The sequence below is a fragment of the Eulemur rufifrons genome, chromosome 19 (assembly GCF_041146395.1).
Source record: "Eulemur rufifrons isolate Redbay chromosome 19, OSU_ERuf_1, whole genome shotgun sequence".
NCBI lineage: Eukaryota > Metazoa > Chordata > Mammalia > Primates > Lemuridae > Eulemur > Eulemur rufifrons.
In genome coordinates, this window is record NC_091001.1 from 27,928,998 (window position 1) to 27,953,600 (window position 24,603).

At 45.8% G+C, this 24,603-nt stretch overlaps 1 protein-coding gene across 1 annotated transcript in view; it reads left to right on the forward strand.

Moving 5' to 3' along the window:
• PROM1 (prominin 1) overlaps positions 1-24,603 on the forward strand; it is a 141,347-nt gene that overhangs the window by 16,884 nt on the left and 99,860 nt on the right. The window contains exon 3 of the mRNA XM_069495028.1: positions 19,433-19,865. Within this exon, the coding sequence (XP_069351129.1) occupies positions 19,643-19,865 (223 nt within the window). The 5' untranslated portion in view covers positions 19,433-19,642. The remainder of the gene's footprint in view (positions 1-19,432; positions 19,866-24,603) is intronic.

Genomic DNA, 24,603 nt, shown 5'->3' on the forward strand with positions numbered 1-24,603 from the left:
TCTTTGTGTATTAAATGTCTTCACTTTATTTCTAAAATCCAGCTATAGGCATTGTCAGGCCTGTTTCCAATGAGGAAATTTAGGTACAGATAGGTAAAATGATCAGTTTAAAGTGACTCAGCCACCACGTGGCAGAGCAGGATTTGAATCCGGGTTTGGACCCTCGTACCATATTCTTTCTGCTACACAACTGCTCGCCAAGCATAAGCACCTGTTTACTCCACTCATATTTATTAAGCTCCAACTCTGTGCCAGGCACAGTTCTAGGCTCCTGGGATATTTTAGTGAAGAAAACAGATCAAGACCCCTGCCCTTGCAGAACTTGCATTTTGTGGGACTCTAAAATGTCAGTGACATGAAACAGAGAACCAGGCAGCTGGCCCTGAAGCGGAGCATGAGGAAGGTGGAGCTTCCAGAACTCCATCCTGGGCCGAGCTCCCCCGCCTGTCTCAGGCTGTACGGCAGCGTCCCTCTGCAGACCCCGGAGTGGGGAAGCACCGTCTACACCCGCGCTGGGCCTGGGCTCTTTGAAATCTGTGCAGAGGGCAATTCAAAGCTGAGCGGTTCTCCAGAAAGGAGTGGACATTTGGATTATGTTCAGATTGTTCCACTGTTTTTCTGGAAAAACCACCACCCCAGTGGGCCTCTAGCTACGCAAATGAAAACTCAAAGTCTTCTGAGGTGGAGGTATTTGAGGCCATGGCTCCAAGAAGCAAATGTGCCCTGAACACTGATGAAAAGTGCTACTCTCAGGCTGCGCTGTCTGGGGAGGAGAAGGCCAGCCTGGAGAACAATGGCAAAGATGGCACAGAGCCTCTGCCCTGCTTGTCCTGTGGGAGGTTTGCGTTTTTGAGCTCTTCTAATCAGCGGGGTGAGATTCTGAAGCTAATGGAACACTTCACAAGACTCTTAGGAATCTTTAGGAACATTCGTAACTGTGTTGAGTTCTGAAGTATGGCCCTGCTTTGGGGAGGAGGCCATTCTCCCCAGACCTGTGCAGCAGCCCCTGGGGCTCCAAGTTTTGAGGGCTCTGGAAGGATCCAGAGATTTCTGTGGCCCGGATGCTGGCGTCTCAGTGCAGGCTCTGTTAGCAGGGGCAGCAAAAGGGCTTCCTCAGGTGGCTTCGTGGGCCATGGGCATCAGAGCAGGAGCCTAAGAACGTGGCAGCTCTGAGTGGTGGGCGACTGCAGGGGACAGACTGGGTATGAATCACACCACCGGGGACTCTAAGAAACGCCTTGTAGCTACTTTAAGAGGCACTTAATTTCCTGTTTAGGTAGGTGGAGGTGGGGCATGGAGACTTTCTAATTGGGATGTAAGTGTAAATGAGACCTTACTTGTAGACCCAGGCTGTTCAGGCTGGCAGACATTTGCTACATATAACAATTGCACTCTGCTTGCCAGCAGTTGGAAGGAAAAAATAGGTTATTCCAAAGCCCCAAGCCCCTCAACCTACAGGGAAAGGCCAGACCCCTCAACAGAACACCACAGCCCTCATGAACCAGCCCTGAGCACCCACCTGGCGACCCTCCCATCAGGTTCCTCTCTCCCTACACCTTTCTCCTCCCCAGCCCTCCTTCTGGAGTGATCTTCCTAAAACTAACGTCAAACCTTTCCTCTTCTAGTCCGTAGCCTTCTAGGACTCCCCCATCGCCTTCACATGGTCCAAATTCCTCAGCATGGCCCATGAGCCTCTCCATAACCCGAGCGCCTCCAACCTGCTGCTCTAGATTCATCTCTCACTGTTTATTTTTACCAATGTTATGCTCCAGCACAGTACAATCAGACCCACCATATCACTAACCGAATCTGAACACACCTGCATGTGCTGATCCCTCTGCCCAGAAAGCCCTTCCGTCCGGCAAACTTTTCATTCTACAGAGTCAGCTGGGTCATCACAGCCCTGGGAAACCTCTTCTGATCCACCCGGGGTTGAACTGACCATTCCTGTCTTAGGCCACGCTTACCTTTTTCTCTCCCTGTATAGGTTGAGTGGCATTTATTTGTTTCTCCTACTAGACAGTGACGGTGTTAATCACCTCTGCCACCTTAGAGCCTAGTCCACTAGATGGACTAGGTGCACTAGAGCCTAGTGCTCTAAAGAATGTGTTTAGTAAAGGAAGGGAAGTGTGTGGATGTGTTCTGGCTTGGCCAGTGTTGCAGAGAGCCACACAGGGTTAGTACAAAATTTAAGGGGTGCCCAAACAGCTCATTAATTAAGGTAAATAATATTTAATGCAATATTTTTAAAATCCATATTTATGCCAAAGACTCCATGATATGCACATCCCAGAATGTTAAAGGCAGGATCTGAGCCTGCACTTGCGTGACGCCTCACTCGCCTCCCTTAATCCCGGCACTAAGCAATGAGCTCAGAACAGGGACTTGAGGTGGTACATGCTGATGGCTGGGGTAATACTGTCACCAAGAGACAGCCACCAAGAGGAGGGGGTGGTTAGAAAGGGAAGTGAAGGTGAGGGGATATCGAAGGGGGGGTGTGTATCAAACAGGGACTAACAGAAGCCAACCCTGGCTAATCTCACTGAGGAGAGGAGTATGTCGGAAGGGTACTGGATGGCTCCTGGCCCTCTCAGGAGGCTGGAGGGCAGAATCAGCCCAGTGGGTGGTCACAGCCTGGTTGGGACACTAGTGCTGGCACCTGGCACTGCCCACACTGCCACCACTGCTGCTACTCTGATATCTGATTGGCCCCGTGTGTCATATCACACACTCCAGGGCCAGTCCCAGGCAGGAGCTGCCAACTGGCCAGGCCTTGGTAGGGTCGTGCTTGGGTGCGTGGCAGGTGAATGGGAGGACAATCGTGTGGCTTTCGTGGTGGGAGGTGCTAGACTGTGTCTCACTGCTACTCTCCACCAAAGGGAGTTTCTCCCAGCTAGGAATGGGGTTGCATGGTGGACAACTAAACAAATGACAAATAATATAGGTGAGGTCTCATTTTCCTTTTGGGAGACTACTTGAAGCCATTAATTAAGATAGAGAACTGTGGAGAAGGAATAAGCCTGTACTTTTTTGGGAAATGGCAGAATGAAAATGCTAAATTGGTTTTACTTTCAGAAATGTGTTCTGGCCTCACGCGCACGTGTGTTGGCCTGCAGGACACACCAGAACCACGTCCCATGGTGAGGACAAGCTGCAGGAGGACAAGCCCTCTTGTGCCTCCCAGGACGGTGTCATCCATGAGCCGCCTCTCTTGGGGGTGGGCTGGGGTGGGGTCAGAGCTGTGCTGTAACCCGTGCCTTTAGCGCCTTTATGATATTGCATATGCAGTTTTCCAACCAGCCACAGACCTGCGGGTGGCAGAGAGCCAGGCAGGAGTCTAAGGAAGGATCTCTTTCCTGCTCTAAATACGGTCAGAGGCAGGGTAGCCGGGAGGAGAGTCCCAGCTTTCACTGGAGCCCTCTGACACGCGGAGGGCTTGTGCCTTGTCTCATCCAAGGCTCACGACACCCAGCACTGCTGGCATAGTTAGTTCTGTTTTACCGGTGAGGAAACTGAGGCTGGTGGGAGCTAAATGTAAGAAGCTCAAGGCATTAGTGTCAGAGTCAGATTTGAACCCAAGCTGGTCTACTCCAGAGACCATGATGCTGCCTGGCCCATTACCAAGAGGGAACAGTCCGTTATTTATTAAGCTTTCAAGGCATTTGACATTTTCCCTCTATAAAAATTAATGTGATGAAAATCGCCAAGAATAGGCAGATGACAGCTCTCTCTCCTTGCTTGCTGACTCTGGTCTTTGCCCCAGATTCACCCCAGCCCTTGCGTTGCACCCCGCTGCTAGCACACCCTCCCTGCAGCCCACTGAGGGGCTCTGGTATATCAACTGAAAAATCACACAATTTATAAATTTGGAGAGGAGACTATTTCTTATAAAGGGTTACAACCTGCAGGTTGGCCATCCCGCAGACTAGGAAGCGCAGCCTCCAGCAGAGCCTGGAGACAGGCACTTCAAGAGAGGGGAGCGTGGAATAGGGGTTTATGCTGAACAGGTTGGCCAAGTATATATATTCAGTAGGTTATAGGAGGAGCTATGAATATTCATGAGGGGTCCTAGTGCATGCATATGGAATAAACATGCGTGTTACATATGACCCCTGTTCACTTTGGGGTGGAGATTTAACATTTAAATGAATTACGATTAGGCTCTATACATCAAAAAGTGAAGTAGGGACACTAAGACACTCAAGTGTGCAGCGTCTGTAAACTGGCCAGAACCATTCTGTGGTCAGTGGTCTCTGCCCAGGAGAGAGTTACTGAAATCAGTCTCTTGTCCAGTCAGAGCTGCAGTTATGGCTGGTGGGAAAGGAGGATAGGGAGCACTGTGGTCCAGTGCTTGGTTAGCTGCCAGAGAAAAAGGAAACCCTTGTGGCAGTTAGAACACAGTTTATTCTTTAAGTGTAGGGGTGTGTGGCTCAACTCTTGCCTGGCTTGGCCTGGGGTCCTGTTCAAAACTTGGTACCTTATTGCCACAAAGAGTCCATTCTGTCAGTTTTATGATCTCTATTTTAATATAAGTGCTGGTCAGTTGTTGTGGCTAAACCACAGAAGGGACAATGTGTGACAAGGCCTGTGTAATCTCCCATCCTGTCATGGTCTCAGTTTTTAAGGTTTCTCTGGGGTCCCCGTGGCCAAGAGGGGGTCTGTTCAGTGGTTGTGGGTTATTGTTTTTAGTTCTCAGGTTCCACTTCCACTTACCAGTATTCCAGCCATTAACTTTCTCTTTTTTTTTCTTTTTACCGTTTTATAATAGAATATTTCAGATCTGCACAAAACAGACCACTGGTACCTGTTATCCAGCTTTAATAACATCACTGACTTAAATTTGACTCCAGTGTACCCTTACTGTGTTCATTAGCATTCCTTTCATCTCTAGGTCTCCTTACCAGGGGATTTTTTTCCTTAGAATTCAATGTTAATTTTATTTTCTTTGGCTTCCCCCCCCCCCCCCTTCAAATTAGATGTCTCTAAAAGCAACAAATCCTCTTTTTAGGTCTATGCATTTTGGTACTGTTTGACAGTATTAAATGGCTCCCAAAAGGTTGTACGGACTGTCATGCATATAAATGTTTCCTTCTGCAAATTCCTAACTGTTTTTTTGCCCCAGTTAATCTCTAGAATCCTCTAACCTCAGCTCAGTTTCCCAAGGCCTGGGTTCCTGAGGTTCATAATCATTGCCTTGTTGCATTCAGACAGATCCAAAGTTTTGTTGTTGTTATTCCTCTTGCACTCTCTTTTAAAAATATTATTTTGTAACCACCATTGTTATTTGCCATTAAATGGAGTTTAATCAAGTACCTGCAGTGTATGAGCAGTCAGATCCAAGCAAAGAGTTTCTCACTGAGATGGGGTTGAAGGCACCTCTGTGTCCGTCAGGATCAAGGACAAGGCCTGCCTGGCACAGGGAGCATTAAAAGCTCACTGAGAAAGCACCTTTACTTCTAACCCTAGGTCTGAACACCGCTGTCGTGGTGAGGGGTTCCAACTTGGAGGCAGGAGATAGAATTTGGAAAGAAATTAGCCATTAATTGATTTTGACTTTGGCAAGCAGGTCTTTTCTGCCAGCTCTCCAGACTTCAGTTTCTTCATCTGGCCTCTTGGGAGCTCTTTGAACAGACCAGACCTGCTCCTGCCTCAGGGTCCTCACTTTGATTGTCCCTTCTGTCCTAACCACCTGGCCCTCTCCTCATCCCTGCAGGTCTCAGCTTGAAACCGTTTCTCAGTGAGGCCTGCTGTGGTCCCCTTCTCTCAAGGCTCTTTCCCTTCTCCTTCCCTAGTACACCATGTGTAAATGTTTTTATGTTTATTGTCTGTTCTCCTGTCTAGAACAATGGCTCCATGAAGGCAAGGAATCATAGTTTTATTCACAAATGCTTCCCAAGTGCTGGCACTGAGGCTGTAGGTGCTCAATAGCTATTTATTGGATAAATGAATGAATGAATGAATGATTTTGTGTCTTATAGAGATAATCACTGAGCAAGAATTTCTGAAGCACTTTCTCAAGACTTGTTGTCTTGAGAACTGGGTTAGCATGACGGTTAAAGATCTGGCCTCCAGGGTTGGCTAGACCTGAGTCAGAATCCTGCTTCTACCACTTGCTAGCTGTGTGACCCAAAATGAGTCAATTTCTCTGAGCACCAGTTACTCCATCTGTAAAATGCTGCTGTTATGGGTTGAATTGGGTTCCCCTAAAAAATGTTAAAGTGCTAATGCCCATCACCTGTGACTGTGACCTTATTTGGAAATAGGGTCTTTGCAGATGATCAAGTTAAGATGAGGTCATTAGGGTGGGCCCTAATCCAGTATGACTAGTGTCCTTATGAAAAGGAAAGAATACAGACACAGAGACAGACGGGTACAGAGAAAATATGATATAAAGACATGGAATTCCATCTGCAAACCAAAAAACATCTGGGGCTACCAGAAGCTGGGAAAGAGGCCTAGAACAGATTCCCTCTCACAACTTTCGGAAGGCGCCAGCCCGGCTGATACCTTGATTTTGGCCTTCAGACTATGAGACAATAAATTTCTTCCTATTCTGTGGTACTTAGTTACGGCAGCCCCGGGAAATGAATACAGATACCATTGTTATGTGATCTCATAACATATGAATATGTCCTCTTACACAACATCTTATCTGCAAGTGTTTGTTAACGGCTAATATTCTTCCCAGACTGTAAGTTCTATGAGGGCAGGGACGGTTTGCTGATGTATCCCCACCACCTAGCACCATCCTGGTGCATAACAGATACTCAGTGTCTTTTTGTTTAGTTTACTTGGATAATATCTACTTCCTAGGATTATCTTAAACCTGAAATAAAATACATATGTAAAGTGCTTAGAGCAATGGTTGTCTTATTCTTATTCTGGAAATAAGAAAGTAGAGCCAGGGTCTGTGAGCCCCGGTTTCCATCTCTGTAAAACGAGGATAGGAATGCCCTGTTATGAGGGTTTATATATGGAAAGTACTTTGCTCAGTGCCTGGCAAATAGTAGATAGTCAATAAACGGCAGCAACAAGTCATCAAACTGCCCAGTGGATATACTTCATCTATCTTTTAGAACACGTTTGCTGTTGCTACATTTATTTGTCTTCTTAAAGAGCTTATAATTTCACTTTATTGTGCATTTTCCTCTGAGATTTATTGAAGCCTAGCATGTATGAGGCAATTTCTCATTTAGACCATGGGAAATTTCATTAATAGTCCTTCTATTCTTTTTTTTTAAGAGCTTCTATGCTCAAACTTACAAGTAAAGTTTGGAGTTTGGGCAAGTGCTGGGCTACATTCAGAGAAATCAACCAGCGCCATGTGTTGCAAATGTCCAAGTGAGGACTACAAGGAGCTATATTCCCTGAAATAGTTCACTTTGTAATTGTTCCAGGGTAGGCTGCAGACCATGTCTCTGAAGTCAAAGGAATTTATTGGAATCTAGCTCTTTTAACATTTCTTTTTTGTCTCTAGCAGTTCCTTGGGTCCCTGAGTCAAAGTCTGCTCTAAATAGGATTGTTGTTGGGAAGGGGTTAGATGGAAAGTTGACAGGAACCTTTGGTATAAGGCTTGCAGCATCTCTGTCCCAGCAAAGGAGCTGTTACTACAATCCCAGGTCAATAGAGTCTCTTGGAAGGTTCAGAGGTAAATGTACATTTCACCCTTCTAGCATTTATTCAAATTTTAAATTTGCTATTTGCCTCCCTAAAGATGATAAACCCATTAGTGCTTCTAAATTATAATTTTCAAGGAATTAAAAATAAGACTCCCATGCAAATTTAGCGAACATATGTTAAGGATTTTACTCAACTCATTAATTAATGAGGGAACCAGTAAGATATTATGACTGGACTGGTTCAAAGGGTGATTTGAAGAACAGACATTTATATATGCAATCAGAATCTGAAAAGAATATTTTCTAATAGATGCAAAACTTGTTAATGTTCTGTAGGGCAAGAAAATGCTGTGTTTGCGATCTTTTCTTATAGGGTAGAAATGAATTGATCCCCAAACATTCATTTGTATTGCTCTTGTTTTTCTACAGTTTAATTTCTACCCTTGCAGACTTGTAACATGGTCCAGTCAAGTGAAATACAATCAAAGGCTCTCACCTCTGTAAACTCTAGTAATTCCCAGAAAATCCATTAGATCATGTTCCTTACTCTCCTTAAAAGATGCCCCATCATCTCCTTTGCCCACTTCCAAGTCTTGGACAATTTCTTCTCACAGGGCAGAGGTCAAAATATGTCCAGCTCCTCAGACCTTTCTGGCCTGTAGCCTTCCAAATGCTCGAGATGTAATATGTATACATTTGTGGAATGAACGAGCTTGCGGGTCCAATAGTCCTGCACTCCTAATTTATGAAATTGGAAATTTTTTGAAGAAGGTGGGGTGCAATGGGTGTGAAAGAGAGTTTAATAGAGAAATAGAAGGAGCAAAAGTAATAGCTGCCATTTATTACCCACTGCATGCCAGGTATGTGTATACATCATCTTGTTTAATCTCAGTAAAACCTCAGTTTTGTAGGTGAGGAAATTGAGATTGAGAGGCTAAGTAACTTACTCAAAGCTTTACAGCAAACATGCTTATTGATTTGGTGGCTTGTTTATTTTATGTATTTATTTATTTCTGCAAAGTGAAAGAAGTTTATGAAGCAAGTGTACCTCCAGACACAGAGGGGGTGTCAAGAAAGATTAGCAAGCGGTAGTACACTCCAGAAGAGGGGTGGAAGTAGGCACACGGCCAAGCAGACAGTGGCCTGGTGGCTTGTGAGGCAGTAAGCTCTGGGAGGGCAAAGGTGTTTGTTTTCTTCTCTGCCATATCTCTTTGCTCAGTCTGGCCTGCAGAAGGTGCTCACTGCACGTCTGTTGAGTGCATGAATAAGTGAATGAATGAGAGAAGGCATGGATGAGTAAACGAATGGTGTAGCAGAGTTAGGCTTCATCCCTAGGTCTATTTGACCTCCGCATGCCATCCTTTCCCCACCACACCACACACACACACACACACACACACACACACAAATAGCAACTCCTTTTTCCTTCTCTGGTCTAAGTAGCTAGATGGGACTATAATTTAACCTTTTGATTGCTCTGACGAAGAGGAAGACTATTTCAATTAGCAGTTTTCTGGATTTAAAGTAAATATCTGGCTATAGCTTAGGTAGCAGCAAAAATGTAAAGCAGAAGAGAATTTTGCAGAGAGTGCTTTAAAATAAAGTCCCTCACAGGGAACATATGCAAGGGGTAAATACAAGGAAAAGACAGGGTTTGATAAAAAGCTTATTTTCATAAGTATGTTTTGGGTCAGAGGTCATATCAGTAACAGGAGTCCCTAGCTCCTGACCTGAAGTAGCTGCAGAGTGAACGGTACTGAAGGAATCACGGACTGACTAACAGATGCCTATTAAGTACTTTCGGATGGTGATGAGGGTAATGCGCAAATTACTGATTCTTTAGAAGGAGGTAATAATAGTAATTATTCCTTGAAGGGTGAAGCATGGCTTAGCGTAGGTGTAAGTTTTTCTGTTGCATAAATTACAAGTTCCTGGGTGAACCTTTTATGGGTTATGATAAAAACTGACACCTATAGAATCAGAAATTCTAGAATTCTCCTGCCTACCTCTTTCAGTAATCTCTCCATAGCATTTAGATCGGAGGGAACCTCATTTTCCTTGAGACGGTGAAATGGAGAACCTTAATGCTTTCTAATTCTCTGCCTTTCTGCTGCTCTCCTTTTTCCATATGGTTACTAAAGGCCAATTACAAAGCCCCATTTGAGTTAGTGCATATTAAAAATGATGTCAGAGGGAAATGCCCGGATGAAAGCCGGCTCTAGACACGAGGCATCTATTTGAAACAGTTACCGGAAGACAGATTTTGGTGCATAAAAGATAAAGCTACCGCACACCCGCCCCCATCAAATTGTGATCGAGTTTTCCAACCTCTCACCGGCTTTCGTGTTCAGAATCCAAGCTTTGAGGCCCTGTCCCTGCCTTGGCACCTTCTCATTCTTTCTTTCCGTTTGTTCAAATTGGATTGAAGTTTTCTTCTTCTGCCTCTGAATTAGTATGCACTGGGCTTGATCATGAGTTACAAATCGTACCTGAAGGTGCTCGAAGGACAAGCAGAATGTTTTCTTGGCTTTTGATTATTAAACACCAGGAATGCTATTTGGGTATCCAAGCCCAGAGGAAAGGGAGGAAAAAAGCAAGAGGAATAGGAAATCATGAGGTAAAACATTGACAAGAGAACCGTGGCGGGCATGAAGCTATTTGAAATCTCTCTCTCTCTCTCTCTCTCTCTCCCCCTCTCTTTTTCTTCTTTCTCCCTTTCTCCTTGACTATTCTTACACAAATTTAAGTCTTAAGAGGGGCAGAACAGCTTGCGTGTGTTGAAATGACACAACTCTGTTTCTCTCAGGGTCACATGCCACCATGTTTGTGGTTCAGAAAAACACATTATTTTTTTGGAATACAGTTGTTCATGGTAGAAATTGCCAGGTTAACAAGAATAATATACTTGAAAGTCTATATTGTTTTAGTCTTGGTGACTCAGTGAAAAATATCTAAAACCCTTTCTAAGAAACATCTTGTTGAGGAGAGACTATTGTTGAGTGACCATGTTTTGTGTATTCTGACAATAATTAATGTCAATTAACACTTCATTTCTAATCCCACGTAACCTTGATAACTTTTGCTGAAGTCTCAGTCTTGTAATTTTTCCTATATTATGGTTGACTATTTCATCTACTATGATTTAATCCAGCACTATCCAATAGACTTTTCTGTAACGATGGAAATGTCCTGTATGTGCAATGTCCAAAATGATAGCCACTAGCCCCACTGAGCACAGCTATTGTACTGGTGAGGAGTGTGAGGCCCAGGGAGGTCACAAGACTTACCAGGGACCACATTGGCAGTTAGTGATGGAAACTGAACGAATCTCCTGGCTCTTTCAGGTCCGCTGCTCTTTCTAGAACACCGTGCTGCCTCATGTTTAGATTTCATTCGGGCAGGAAAAATCAGTGATTTCAGAAAGGGAGACCTAATTTTTGCATCTAATGACTCTGAGTGTGTGTCATTAGATGCACCCACCCTGGCCTTGCATATAACAAATGACGTAGAAACTCAGTTGAGCTAAATCACGGGACTCTGGAATTAGGGTTCCAAGCAGAATTGCATGGAACAAATCATTAAGTCTTGTTGCTATCTGCCTAGGCTGCCCAGAACAGGTCTTACTATTGTGTTCTAATGTTTACTATTTATTCATTTACTTATTGAACACCTGCAACGAATAGGTGTTAGGTGGGGTATGAAATGGGTAAAAATAACTGAAGCATTCCATGCCCTGCCAGAAGACAGATGGCTACCACTTGCATTCCAATGCAGCAGTGGCCTGGGGGAATTTCAGGTTGTTTTCTGGTGCACTAGTAAAAACAGGCTATGGAGGCTGGGTCTGGCTTCAAATCCAGGGCTTCACTGACTAGGCTGTGTGACCTCAGACAAATTACAGAACCTGTTTTAGTCTTATCTTTAAGATAGAGATGATAATATTATGATCTCAAACTGCTGTTGTTGCTAAGGTTACATAAAGTAATTCACTTAAAACACTTGGTACAGTGCCTCATTCATAGTAAATGCTCATTAAGTGTAAGCACTTACCACCACTACTGCTGTTATTGATATTATTATTATTATTATTGTTAGGCATGAAAGTGAGTTCTGTGAGCCATAACTGTCTTCATTTTGCAGACAAAAAAACTTGAGGCTGGCTGGGCTCGGTGGCTCACGCCTGTAATCCCAGTACTCTGGGAGGCCAAAGTGGGTGGATCGTTTGAGCTCAGGAGTTCGAGACCAGCCTGAGCAAGAGCGAGACCCCGTCTCTACTAAAAATAGAAAGAAATGATCTGGACAACTAAGAATATATAGAAAAAATTAGCCGGGCATGGTGGCATGTCCCTGTAATCCCAGCTACTCAGGAAGCTGAGGCAGTAGGATTGCCAGAGTCCAGGAATTTGAGGTTGCTGTGAACTAGGCTGATGCCACAGTACTCTAGCCCGGGCAACAGAGTGAGACTCTGTCTCCAAACAAACAAAAAACCCGAAAAACTGTAGCTCAGAGAGATTACGCAGCCAAAGTCATAGTGATAAAAAAAGGCAGGACCAAACTCCGAGGTAGGTCAGAGCCGGCTGCTCTCAGAAGGGAGAACTCACCTATTCCACCAGCTCCAGCCTAAGAGGGCTGCCTTGGAGCACATGTGCGGGCCCTGGAGGTGTTCAAGCAGGGCCCCTGGCCAGCAGCGGCTGCAGGGGTTGGGGGAGCTGGCGGGCCTGATCAGAAGTATCAGATTCCACCTAACCTTGTGTAATTTTCAGAAGTTTTCTGAACTACCATTTCTCGCCCTGGAAATCTGCACACTCAAGATCAATTTAAACTTTAAAAACAATTTTTTGTTTTTTATAGTACTTGTTATATATTAGATTCTGGGGTAAGTGAGAGAGGTACTGAGTTACTGTTCCTGCCCATCATTCATTTGTCTTCTGTACATCTATCCATCGATCCATATCAGAAAACATTTACTAAACATCCACTGTATGCTAGACACCACCCTGAAGGTGCTTTTCTTCGCTTGGCCTTATTTTTCCTACCAGACAGTACAGGTGTTTTAAATTCAAGATAGGAAGCAGTGAGTGAGAGAGAGGGGCAGATTGGTGAGGGAAGTTAGACCAGGGAGTAATTGCTTAGGATGGAAGGTTTCCACCACTCAGCTGAGCAGCAGGGTGAAAACTCTGGGGATGTCCAGCTACTCACAGCCCTAGAAGACCGATGCAATGAGTAATTACGGTGCAGTGCGCTTCCTGCTATAGCAGATGCTTGTGTGTATATAGGGGAGTGAGTCCTGCTTTATGCCATCTTTTATAGCTCCAGCCTCTAGCATTGTGACTGGTGCACAGTAAGGAACCAAATGTTTTTGTTTTGTTTTGGTTAAAAAAAAAAAAAAAGTGCATTGGGATCAGGCAACAGAAATGTCTAAAGCGTCTGTGAGGAGAGACGAGGAGGTTTTAGGAGGGTAGCTGCATTCCTAAGTAGAGGGCTTTGCCCAGGTAAAAGAGGTGCGGGGTGAGCAGGACTCCCGCGGCAGGAAATGGATGCTGTCCAGGAACCGGTGGGTGCCCCGGGCATCGTGGCAAAGCAGCTCAGCGAGTCCAATCAGAGCGCTCCCAGAGCCCCACCTTAGTGGCCTTTAAGTTACTCAGCCAGGTCCTCATGCGGCACCCGGGCAGGCGCTCAGTTTTCTCCCGCCGCGGGTGAGTGCGTTTAAAGAATTATTCCCATTCCTGCGGCTCCATCCCCGGGTCCGCGCCTGGGGACAGGGGAGGCCGCAACAGGTCTCTACGGGCACCCGGGCCTCGCTTGCCTGCCTTCCGCCCCGTCTGGGGGTCTGACCGCCCCGCTGCCTGCGCCCCTCCCCGGCCGGCTAGCGGGCCAGGGGGCGGGATCTCCGGAAGCCGTGGCGGTGGTCCCCACGAAGCCGGGTCATAAATAATTCATGAGCCAGCGCCAGGCAAGCCGGGCTGGTAGGGGAGGGGGCGGCAGCCGCGGTGACGAGGGCGAGAGCTGGAGTGGGAGCTGAGCGCACGGTGAGTATCTGCGTCCTCACCCCGGAGCGGGAGAGGGGTCTGGGGACCGGGCAGCGATGCTGAGTGCACCCCCTTCCGAAATACTGGGGGTGGCTATGGGGAGGGTTCGCTCTGCGTCCTCTTACCCCAGCCATCCACGCCCCGCAGGCCCCGCGGCAGGTGGTGCAAGCCCGAGAGCGGCGGGACAGCCACGGGGGCGGAGGGGAGGGCGAGGCGGTCCCAGTGCCTGCAGACAGGAGATCCGTGTAGGGCGCCAACGCGCGCAAACTTTTCCAGCTGCGTGGTGGCCCGCGCCCCGTGGTCCTCTTTCCACCTACGGGAGGGGAGTCGAGGGGAGCGGGCGGCCGAGTCTCGCCAGGTTCCGGAGAAAGCGGTGGGCGTGCAGGGCAACTATTCTGCAGTGAAGGGAGAGCTAGGCATGGCCCAGGGACGTGGGGCGCGGAGCTTCCCCGGCTGAGCACGCAAAGGGGCCAACCTTCTGGACGAAGTACGCGGTGCGTATGGTACTCCGACCGTAGCGGGAGGGGGGACATGGGGTGCATGGGAGCCGTCTCCCCGCGTCCATGGGAGAGTCTTCTGGGTGCACAGCGCGGGGACCTTCGGCGATCGCAGGATCGAGAACTTGGGTGTCCAGGGCGCTCCCTGCCAGGTCGCGCCGCCTGGGACAACAAAGGGGAGCATGGACAGACTTAGAGCTTCGCGGCTGCTGTAGATTTGGGGGCTCGGGATCAGTTTCCCCGAGAACATCTGGCTGGAGGGGCAGGGCATCGGATCGGAGGGTGCAGCATAGCTCCGGATCCCCATCTCAACGGCGGGAGCGTCCCCAATCCGTGCCCGACAGGGGCCGCGGCGGGGAACTGGCGCCGACGCACTCGGGGCAGCCGAGTTACTCCGGCAACCCCCTCCCCCAGGCGGCGGATTCCTGGAGTCTCCGGCTTCCCGCGCCGCCCGCCGCCCATTCTTTTGTGTCCCGCAGCTCTGGAGGGGCTCCTGCTGAGGGGGGAGCGAGGCCGGGCGGGGCCCCGGCCTGGCGGCGGGTTGGAGAGAAAGGCCGGGGGAAGCCAGCGCCCCCAAGCTTCCTGCGGCAACAGGTTGCTCCCCCGAGCCTGCGGCGCCGAAGCCTTTCTCCTGCCGGGCTGGAGAAAGGTTGCGGTGGTTCCCGCGGGCGGCTGCGGTCCTTTGTTAAGATAAGCCTTGAGTGGCCCCCAAGACTCCCTCGAGACTCGAACAACTGTAGCGATGTGTTGGGTTGAGCCATATGAAATTGTCGTGTTTTTGGATCGAAGATGTGAATATTAACAACTTCATATGATTCAGTTTGTGTGACATTACTTTTCTTTCCTCACTCATTTTTGAATTCCCTCTTTCAATGTCCTGGGAGCTGTCCTCTCTGTCAGGAGAAGCCTAGGAGCTGCGGTGGAGTTTCGCTCAGTGTCGGTGCCAGCTGTAGCAGTACAGGGCCCTTATTGGCTCCCACCTGTGTGCCAGGTGCTTACCTATTAGATCTCTAACCCAGCAACCCCATGCGAAATCCCCATTTGACAGATGGGCTAAGAAAAGGTTGGAATGTGAGCAGCTGTCTTTGTTACGGAGTTAATAAGTGGAACCAGCTTCCTGCCCTGTCTCAAAAGCTTGGGCTGTTGTCTATGTAACAGTCAGTGCTCTTTAGTTTAGTTTTGTTTTTTTAATGTCCCGTAAAATTTTTATGAACTTCCTTATGATTTCTATGCTGGATGCCGTCTCTATGTTTTAGTACAGTGAAGTAAACAAATGTATCAAAGGACAGTGCATCATCAAAGAAAGTAACAAGGCCGGGCGCGGTGGCTCACGCCTGTAATCCTAGCACTCTGGGAGGCCGAGGCGGGTGGATCGCTCAAGGTCAGGAGTTCGAGACCAGCCTGAGCAAGAGCGAGACCCCGTCTCTACTAAAAATAGAAAGAAATTATATGGACAACTAAAATATATATAGAAAAAATTAGCCGGGCATGGTGGCGCGTGCCTGTAGTCCCAGCTACTCAGGAGGCTGAGGCGGTAGGATCGCTTAAGCCCAGGAGTTTGAGGTTGCTGTGAGCTAGGCTGACGCCACGGCACTCACTCTAGCCCGGGCAACAAAGTGAGACTCTGTCTCAAAAAAATTTTTAAAAATTTTAAAAATTAAAAAAAAAGAAAGTAACAAAACTTTAAACCAAGTATTGTTTTGTCGGTACTGTTTAAAATAGGAAAGAAATAGGTTTTGCAGGGGGCCTAGAGCCATCTCTGAAATTTGTTAAGAGTCAAGAAGCTACTGTATAATTTTAGCAGAAAAGGGACATCCTGGAAGGATGGGTATGGGGTGTCTTAGGTAAGTGGCAGGAAGACTTGTTAGGCTTAGGAACCCACGACATGCAACAGGACCCCTGATTGATGTATGGCTACAACTGCTAGTGTGGGATCCTGGATGTGGCTGCTGGCACTGCTGCCAAATCATTGCTAGAATGTATCAGAAACTGCCCGGCTTCAATGTGGGAGCAGGCCTGGGCCCAGCAGTAAGCATGTGATTGGCCGAGCTTGGCTCACCCTCCCCATGACATAGCTTGGGCACCTCCTGGCCTCACAATGAAAGGCAGGGTCACCTCCCACAGGACTCAAAAGGTGGACTCAGAAGTTGCTCACCACCTCCCCAAAGCACCCCAGATGACAAACATCTAGTGCAGAGATCCCTTTAAGAAAGAAAGATTTTGAGAAGTTCCATCAAAGGAAGAAAAGAAGAAATGAAGCTGGTTGATCACCACATTTGCCTTTAAACCAGTGTTGAAATGAGGTTCTCTGGACTCCAGGCTCAGAATCATGTGAGGTGTTTGTTTAAAATTGACCTACCTGGGCCCCTTTCCCAGTTTGAATTCAGTGCATTTGGAGTGGAATCCAGAACTCTGTGCCCATAAACCAGGAAAAGGTGAGATGGCCTTATCGATTAGCCTAGTTTCTGTTTAGAATGCACCTCAGGGAGCAATTTCCAAAGCCTGCAAAGTTGAGAGTCTCGGCAGAAGGTAGCTCCCCTACAATGGTAGACCAATTCTTTTGCTCTGGATGAATCCAGTGGGGAGACAGTCTGCTGCCCTTGTTGGAGGAAATAGCCACAAAGCAATTCTGTAGGTAAGACTGGATCTATCCTTCTTATCCCTTCTGGGGACAGGAAGATTGCTAATAAAATTGCTTATAAATAAATGCTCGATACAACTTTGAAATAGGTAAAAATGTAGCATTTTGCATCAGTCCTACCCCTCACCCCACTCCCATTTTATTTTAGCAATCCTTTATTGAGTGCCAAGCCCTGGGTATATAGAAGTAAGTCAGGGACTCCAGAAAGCTGGAATAGATCAGTTCAAAGCAATATGAAAAGGGCATTTGGGGAGTTTTTAACCTTATATTTGTTGTCCTGAAGTGAGTTTGGAAAGCCTAAAGTGTCCTTGGAAAGGAGCATGGGTTGGCCAGGCACAAGTGTCCTCCAGGAACAATGCCCCAGGAACAGTGTGGCTTCTCAAACTTTGTCTTAAGAATCAGCCCCCAGGGGAGCTGGTTAAAAATGTAGATTAATGGGCTCATCCCAGAAATTAGGCCTATTAATCTGTATTTTAAGCAAAAACCCCATTTCAGAAAGATACAAATGCTGTTCCATGAGAGCTTTCCTGTATTCCAAGCTGGCAGTTCCTTGAGCTGCTGTCTGTGGTTCTGGGGACCTAGTGGGGTTTAATAGATAAGTACCCATCCTTTCTCTTTTGGCACAACTTTGTTAAAACTGAGATGAAAGACTCCTTGACTTGACTTTAATCAATTGTCTAGTGTTTCACAATTGGTGAGCTTTTATATTTTCTTAAAATTTATTTTAAAATGGAGAGGGACCTACACTTTTGGAGCAAGATGTAAAGAAATCTGGACTTGTCATCTAACTCAGTTGATAGCTCCATCTTTGCAGCAGTGAGCAGTAGCGTTTCATTTCATTTGGGATTTCCCTTCCTCTGCTTTTTCACTGAAGGAGTTGGAAAGCCTGTTTATTCATAGTTCTCCTCCCAGGTCTGTTTCTCTCTGTCCCTGCCTGAGGCTTGGTGGCATTACCAGGAAGTGAGCCTTTCTCAGCAGTTGAGCCTTTAATCCCTCCAGCTGCTTGTGCTGGAGGCTTAGCTCCCTGCTTGCCCTGGAGCATAAAAGAAGATAAGGTGTGTTTGTGGGGCGTGTGTGTGTTCAAAGAGAGCCCTTTGGACAAAGTTACCAGGGTCATGGTGTCTACTGTGGGTGACAGAGGGAGGGCCAAACTAAAGTGTGGGTGCATGAGGTTGGTCCTGGGAGCCACCCGGGGATCGGAGTGTTTAGGGTCCATTCTATTTGTAGCTCTGCAGGAGTAGTTGGCGTGGGACGGGGCTTCAAAGACGAGGCAATATGTAAGGGGATTAGATATGAATTAACATCGTTCTTCAAGTAGTTTGTGAAATCCCACCTCTTGTCTGGGGCTTTCTTTGCCCTGGAATATTGGAAGTGCATCCTCTGGCCCCTTGTTAAACATGTCATTTTCTTGACCATCCCCCTTTCCCTTCTCACAGTGTGTGTTTTAGGAGCGCACTGTGTGTTTTAGTGTGTATGCAACTTATAAAATGGCAGCCACGTGCCCCAGAACGCCAGAACAGAGAGAGGCAGAGCAGTGCTTCCCGGATCCTCCTCCCAGGTTCCGTGCTGACTCAGCCCGCCTCACGAGATGGCACAAGGAGATCAGCTATTTTGATTGATTGATTTTTTTTTTATATTCAACAGCTCTTACTAAACACCAACTGTATGCCATGTCCTGTGTTAGGTTCTGGATGTGGAAATATGAGTAGGACAAGGCCCACCTTGAAGGTGCTCTCTGTCTCATTCCCTCCCCACACACTGGAGTGGGAGCTGTAGTTAGGATTCCTGTTTCTTTCTCCCTCTCCAGGGGGCGGGTGGGAGTCTCCCTTTGCATTGCCTCTCAGCCCCTAGACCCCTAGCCTTTGAGGTGGTGACTTAGGGAGAAGGTTTCCATCAGGATTACTTTGTGAGCTTATCTGTGTGACAGATTCCAATGTCACACAGCTTCAGTTTGGCCTGTGACCTTGAGGCCATGCCCTTTTAGTGTGGTTTGAGCGTAAGGTGGATAGGGGGATGTTTGAAATGAGACCAGTGAGCAAATAAGTAGAATATTAGTGTTTAGATTTATCTCCAGATATATCAGGTAGAACAACACATGCTTGAAGAAAATATAAGCATATGGTTAACTACTGATTCCAACCAGAGGGTTCTGTAGGGATAGTGTCTAGGTGACATGGTTAGAACTCGGGCTTTGAAGCAAACTACTGAATTTGAATTCTGGCCCCACCCTTAATCTCCTGTGACTTGGGGCAAGTCAACAAAATTTGCATCAATTTCCTCATCTGTAAACTGGGATAATGCTTTAAACAAGGTCCCACCTATGAAGCATATAGAACAATGTCTGGAGTATAGCAAGCGCTCAATAAGTGTTAGTTTACAAGACCACATAGCCTTCTCTATACTGCCTGGTGTTTGGGTCTGTGTCCTGAGTCTGGCCCCCTTGAGGAAGGACCTTCTCTGAGTTATGGCTTTTATGCAAACGCCTCCCCCTGTGGCTCCCCAGAGGGCAGTGTGTTTGGTTTCCTCCCACCCACCAGGATTAGGCTGAAGGGCTTGCTCTAAAGCTTTTCAGCCTCTTCTCCCGGGCAGCTCCTGGTGCAGGCAGGTTATATGTGTTGGTGACGCTGGTGCTGTTTCTCTCCTGGCCAGGGATGGTGCCTTGGTGAATGACCCCCCCTTGGAGAACACTCTTCTGTGCCCCTTGCCTCAAGCCAGCCCAGCCAGAAAACTGAAGATCCAGCAGATCCAGTGCCCGCTGCGCCTCTTCTGCACAGGGAAGCTCCTGTCTTCTCAAGGCTTCCTGAAGCTTTGAGGCTAGAGGACCCGGTTTTACCTCATGTTTAGGGGATCTTGCTGGCTATGGCACGCACACTCAGCTTCCTGCTGCTACTGCTGGGGCTGTGTGGGAACTCCGTTTCAGGAGGGCGGCCTTCATCCACAAACACTTCTGGGGATTTGAATTATGAATTGCCTACAGCAAATTATGAGACCCAAGGCTCCTATAAACCTGGATCCATTGGCATTCTCTTTCGAATGGTGCACATCTTTCTCCACACGGCGCAGCCGAATGATTTCCCTGAAGGTAAGTGCCGATTTCGGGGAAAGATAACATTTGTCTCCAAACACACTCACAATGTGTTTTTTTAATGTCAATACAATCAATATACAATATATTCAGTATTTTAAAGTATGAGGTTCAAAATGATTGCTTTGCGCAGGAGCAGAGAGTATTTAGACAGAAGTTAGGAAGTCGTACCAGGTTAAATAGGCTGGCAGGAATGCTATTATAAGAAATGGAATCCAACTGGGTTGCTATGTTGGTTTTCTAATTCTTTACCTTTTTTTTGTTTTGATTTGTTTTGTTTTGATTAGAGCAATGAATTAGTCTAAGGTACTTACCAAAGGCAAAAATTGGAGTACAATTAGGATCAAAATGCAAATTGTCTGTCATCAAATGAGAAGTCAATAAATACTTGGCATCTAATGATCACCTTAGCACTTAAAAATGTAACTCTTCTCCACATACCACAAAATGCAGTTTTGACCTTGCTTAGGGGAAGGACAAACCTGTTCACCTGATTAACTGTTTGCTTCAGTCCTGAGAGCTTGGGTACGAGGGGAAGAGGGACTTCTGCTTGCTAGAATTGTCATGGCATTGTGCTGTTATTCTTCATACATAGTGCTGTTTGCCACTTTGGCTTTCTCACTGTTGCTCTCTGTTCATCTGAGCTCTAGAGGGTATGTGTTCACACAAACAGGATTAGGAAAATGGAATGGTCTGTGCGAATTATCTGCTACTAGAGTTTGCAGCCTAAATTTTTGATTGGCTGAATGTTAGATCTGTCCTATGCTTGTTCTTTAAACTGCAAAGCCTTGAATACAATCATTGATTATAAAATTTGTTTTAATCTTGCTTTATTATTTTCCTTAGCTGGCGAGCTACTGTTTATGAGTCTTATTTGTGTGTGCGTGTGGAGGGGGGGCGGTGTGAGAGAGAGAGAGAGAGGGAGGCAGGCATAGAGAGAGAGAGAATGTATTTAGTAAACCTTACCACTTGTTTATATTATGGGGAGTTTATAGATTTTCATTAAAATATATTTTTCTTGAAATTTTTCATAGTTAATTGTCATAGATTAAGCGATTAAAACAGTTGGAAGTGTAGTTGTCAATTTTTTGTTAGTTTAAATTTCAGTGCAATGAAATAAATCACTAAGTCCTTATTGTCATTAAAGAGAGTCCTGTACTAATGATGCTTACTGTTTATGTCACTGCTTAAAAGACTAACTTTTGAATGCAAAAGATGAAAGTAGAACATAAGCCGAGTTTATTTGTTAAGGTTAAATACAAATTCACTATTCTGAATAGATATCTCTTAGTTTATTTGTAGACTTAATATAAGTAGTATTGAATTAAAAATACCTACTAATGTTTTTAGTCTTTGCTTCTTCGTTTTTTTAATATAAAAGGTGTAGAATTCAGTTAATATGAATTTACAATGACTTCTTCAAAAAGATTGGAAAGCTTCCCAAGTCTCATTCTAAGTCATATCAAATAATTAGTTAATCCCATAATCTCTTTCCATATGTTGTTCTATTTTGCTGCCTTTAGATTTCACTGGAAGGTTTCATCATACTTATTTTACAAGGGAAAGCAGTATTTTTAAAGATCTTCATTCAGATGATCAGGCTAGAAGACATCCTTTAGCTTTACACAAACTTCCGGGCTAATGCATTCTAAGGTTTTAAACTCCCAACAACATTATCAGACTAGAAGGAGGCATCTGAAGAATTTAAATCCTGATGTAATCTGAGGGTGTTAGCCTAGTTTGTCTTTTGACTTTCATCAATACTGATTATGTTGCCGAAACAAATTCCCAAAAGTTTCAGCAGTAAACTAATGAAGACCAGCATTATCCCTTTAGAGGGAAAAATTATTAGGTTGCTTAAAGAATATAATATTGAATTTAACAGATAAATCTTGAAGTGTTGTTTTTTTTCCCACATGTCCCCTTTTTATATTCCTTCGCCTAATTACTACTACATTTCATAGTAGTCTCAAAATGCCCACTGGGTGCTTTACAATGTAAAGAACACATTTTGGACAATCTGGTTTTTCCATGTGGGGCCAGTACATTTCCCAGGCACCAAATTTTTCTTTTTCTTTCTCTTTTATTTTTGGAAGACAGAGTCTTGCTCTGTCACCCCAGCTAGAGTACAGTGTCATCATCATAACTTATTGCAACCTCAAACTCCTGGGCTCAGGAGATCTGCCTCAGCCTCCCAAGTAGCTGGGACTACAGGCATGTGCCACCATGCCTGGCTAATTTTTCTATTTTTTGTAGAGTTGGGGTTCTTGCTCTTGCTCAGTCTAGTCTCGAACTCCTGAGCTTAAGTGATCCTCCCGCTGTGGACTCCCAGAGTACTAGGATTACAGGCATGAGCCACCATGCCTGGCTAATTTTTCTATTTTTTTGTAGAGTTGGGGGTCTCGCTCTTGTTCAGTCTATTCTCGAACTCCTGAGCTCAAGTGATCCTCCCGCTGTGGACTCCCAGAGTGCTAGGATTACAGGCGCAAGCCACCACACCTGGCCACAGGCACCAAATTATAGATATTAATAGATGTTTTCATAATTGAAGATGCAAAAAAAAACAACAGCAACAAAATGTCAGCAACAACAACAAAAACAAAACAGCACAAGTGCGAGTGATGGATTCCTATTTATTATTTATTATCTTAATTAGTTTAGTACATTAACCAAACAGACAACTTCAGGACTCATCCTCTATGGAGTCATGTCTTCGTGGAAAATCTTATCTTACAGGTATTTTCTTTCATTTGAAAGAGCAGAGTGCTTTGGATGCAAAATGCCAGTGCAGGTTGAAGAGTGAAAGAAGAAGGCACAGCCCCAAGCATGGGCTCCCTCTTTTCTTGCCATCTGACTGGGGAGTTTTTCACTCTTATATCCTGTGTCCAACCAAAATGATTCACCAAATTTTGCATATGAAACTCAAAAGCCCTTGTTATATCTTTAATAAATACAAAATGGAAAGGCCTTGTTTAGCTAGGACTTGAGGCAAAGCCTTACTTCCTGAGCAGAAGAGATTAGATTAGACCAGGAACCCAGGTAACCACACCTATGTTGATGTGGCCGAATGTGTTCTAGAACCTGCTCTGGCCTGAGCTGAAAGAGGGAGACCATATGCTGGGCTCAGGCTCACTAAGAGAACTATGCCTTACATTTGGGAAGAGTTGCTTTTCATCCATTCAAACTAGAAAGGGCGTTGGTGGCAGGTGACCAGTGGGAGTTGAGGAAAGGGCATTCTAGGCAGAGGAAACGGCATATCTGGGGAGTGGAGGAGAGAGAAATTTCAACACAGGTGTCTTAGTCTATTCAAGCCCCTATAACAAAGTACCATAGACTAGGTGAATTAAACAACAGACATTTATTTCTTACAGTTCTGGAGGCTGGGATGTTTAAGATCAAAAAGGGCTGGCAGATTTGCTGTCTAGAGAGGGCCCACTTCCTGGCTTGTAGACAGCCACCTTCTTGTTGTGTGCTCACGTGGCCTTTCCTCCATACATGCTTCTGGAGAGAGAGAGAGAGAGAGAGAGAGAGAGAGAATGAATTCCCACTCTCCCTTCAATCCCATCAGGCACTAATCCCATCATGAGGGCTCCACCCTCATGATCTAATCTAAACCTAATTGCCTCCCTGAAGCCCCATCGCCAAATACCATGACACTGGAAGTCAGGACTTCAACATGTGAATTTGAAGGGGCAGGGAGGGGAGACAGACAGTCAGCCCATAACAGTGGGTGAGGTAGGTGTTCATGGAATAAGTTGGTCAAGGTTAAGGACAGCCAGAGCTGGAGGACCTTGACTTCCAGGGAGTTTTGTAGAGGGAAGAAAGCAAGATCGCCTTTGAACAGAGGTTTCATTCATTGGACAAGCATTTATGGAAAGCCCCTGGGTTCTGTGGTGCACCTTGCTGGGTGCCGTGAGCCAGGGTGTAAATGGAATTGGGTTCTGGGAAGAGAACAGTGCTGGTGGGATAGATCACAGGGAGGTGGAGGCTCCTGCAGTGGTCCAGAGGAGGTAATAATGGACTTAGAATGAAGCAAAAGGTAATGGGGAGGTGGATGCAGTATCCATTCATGTCCAAAGAACTTGGTTTAAATTTTAGCTTTTGCCTATTACCTGCTGGGTGATCTTGGCCAAGTCATTTGACTTTTAGATCCTCTTTTCTCTCAGATGTAACATGACCATCTTCCTAACCCAATTTATAGTTCTTATTTCTGAGGGTAAATGAGACCATGCATGTAAAGCCTATGTCTACATCCATGTCAGAAAAGCACAGAAAAAAATACTCAATAATTATAGTTAATATTAATTTTATTATTGAAGAGGTAGAATTGACTAAATGTGATGCCAAGATTGTTGTAGAGAGCGGAATTAGGAATAAGAAGTTGTCTCCAGGAGGGATCATTGAAATGTCCTCGCTGCTGCTCCCTCAGGAACATTCTACATGAAATTGCCTCATAAGAAACAGTTCCATTACTTTTGAGGTTAAGTGGACTGTGTCCCCTTGGTAAGCCCAACAGCAGCAGAACAATCTAGAAGGCAGGGTTCTGGTGCAACGCTTCTGACAACTATGGGAGGGAGATGCTGGTGGTAGGTGGTGGTGTTATTTCTGTCTGTCACACTCCCCTTTACAGATTGGAAAACTAAGTCAGAAAGAGATGACATGTTCAAGGCACACATTAGCATGCAGCAGATCCAGAAACTCCCTTCTCTAGGACTAGTTATTCCTGTAAACCACA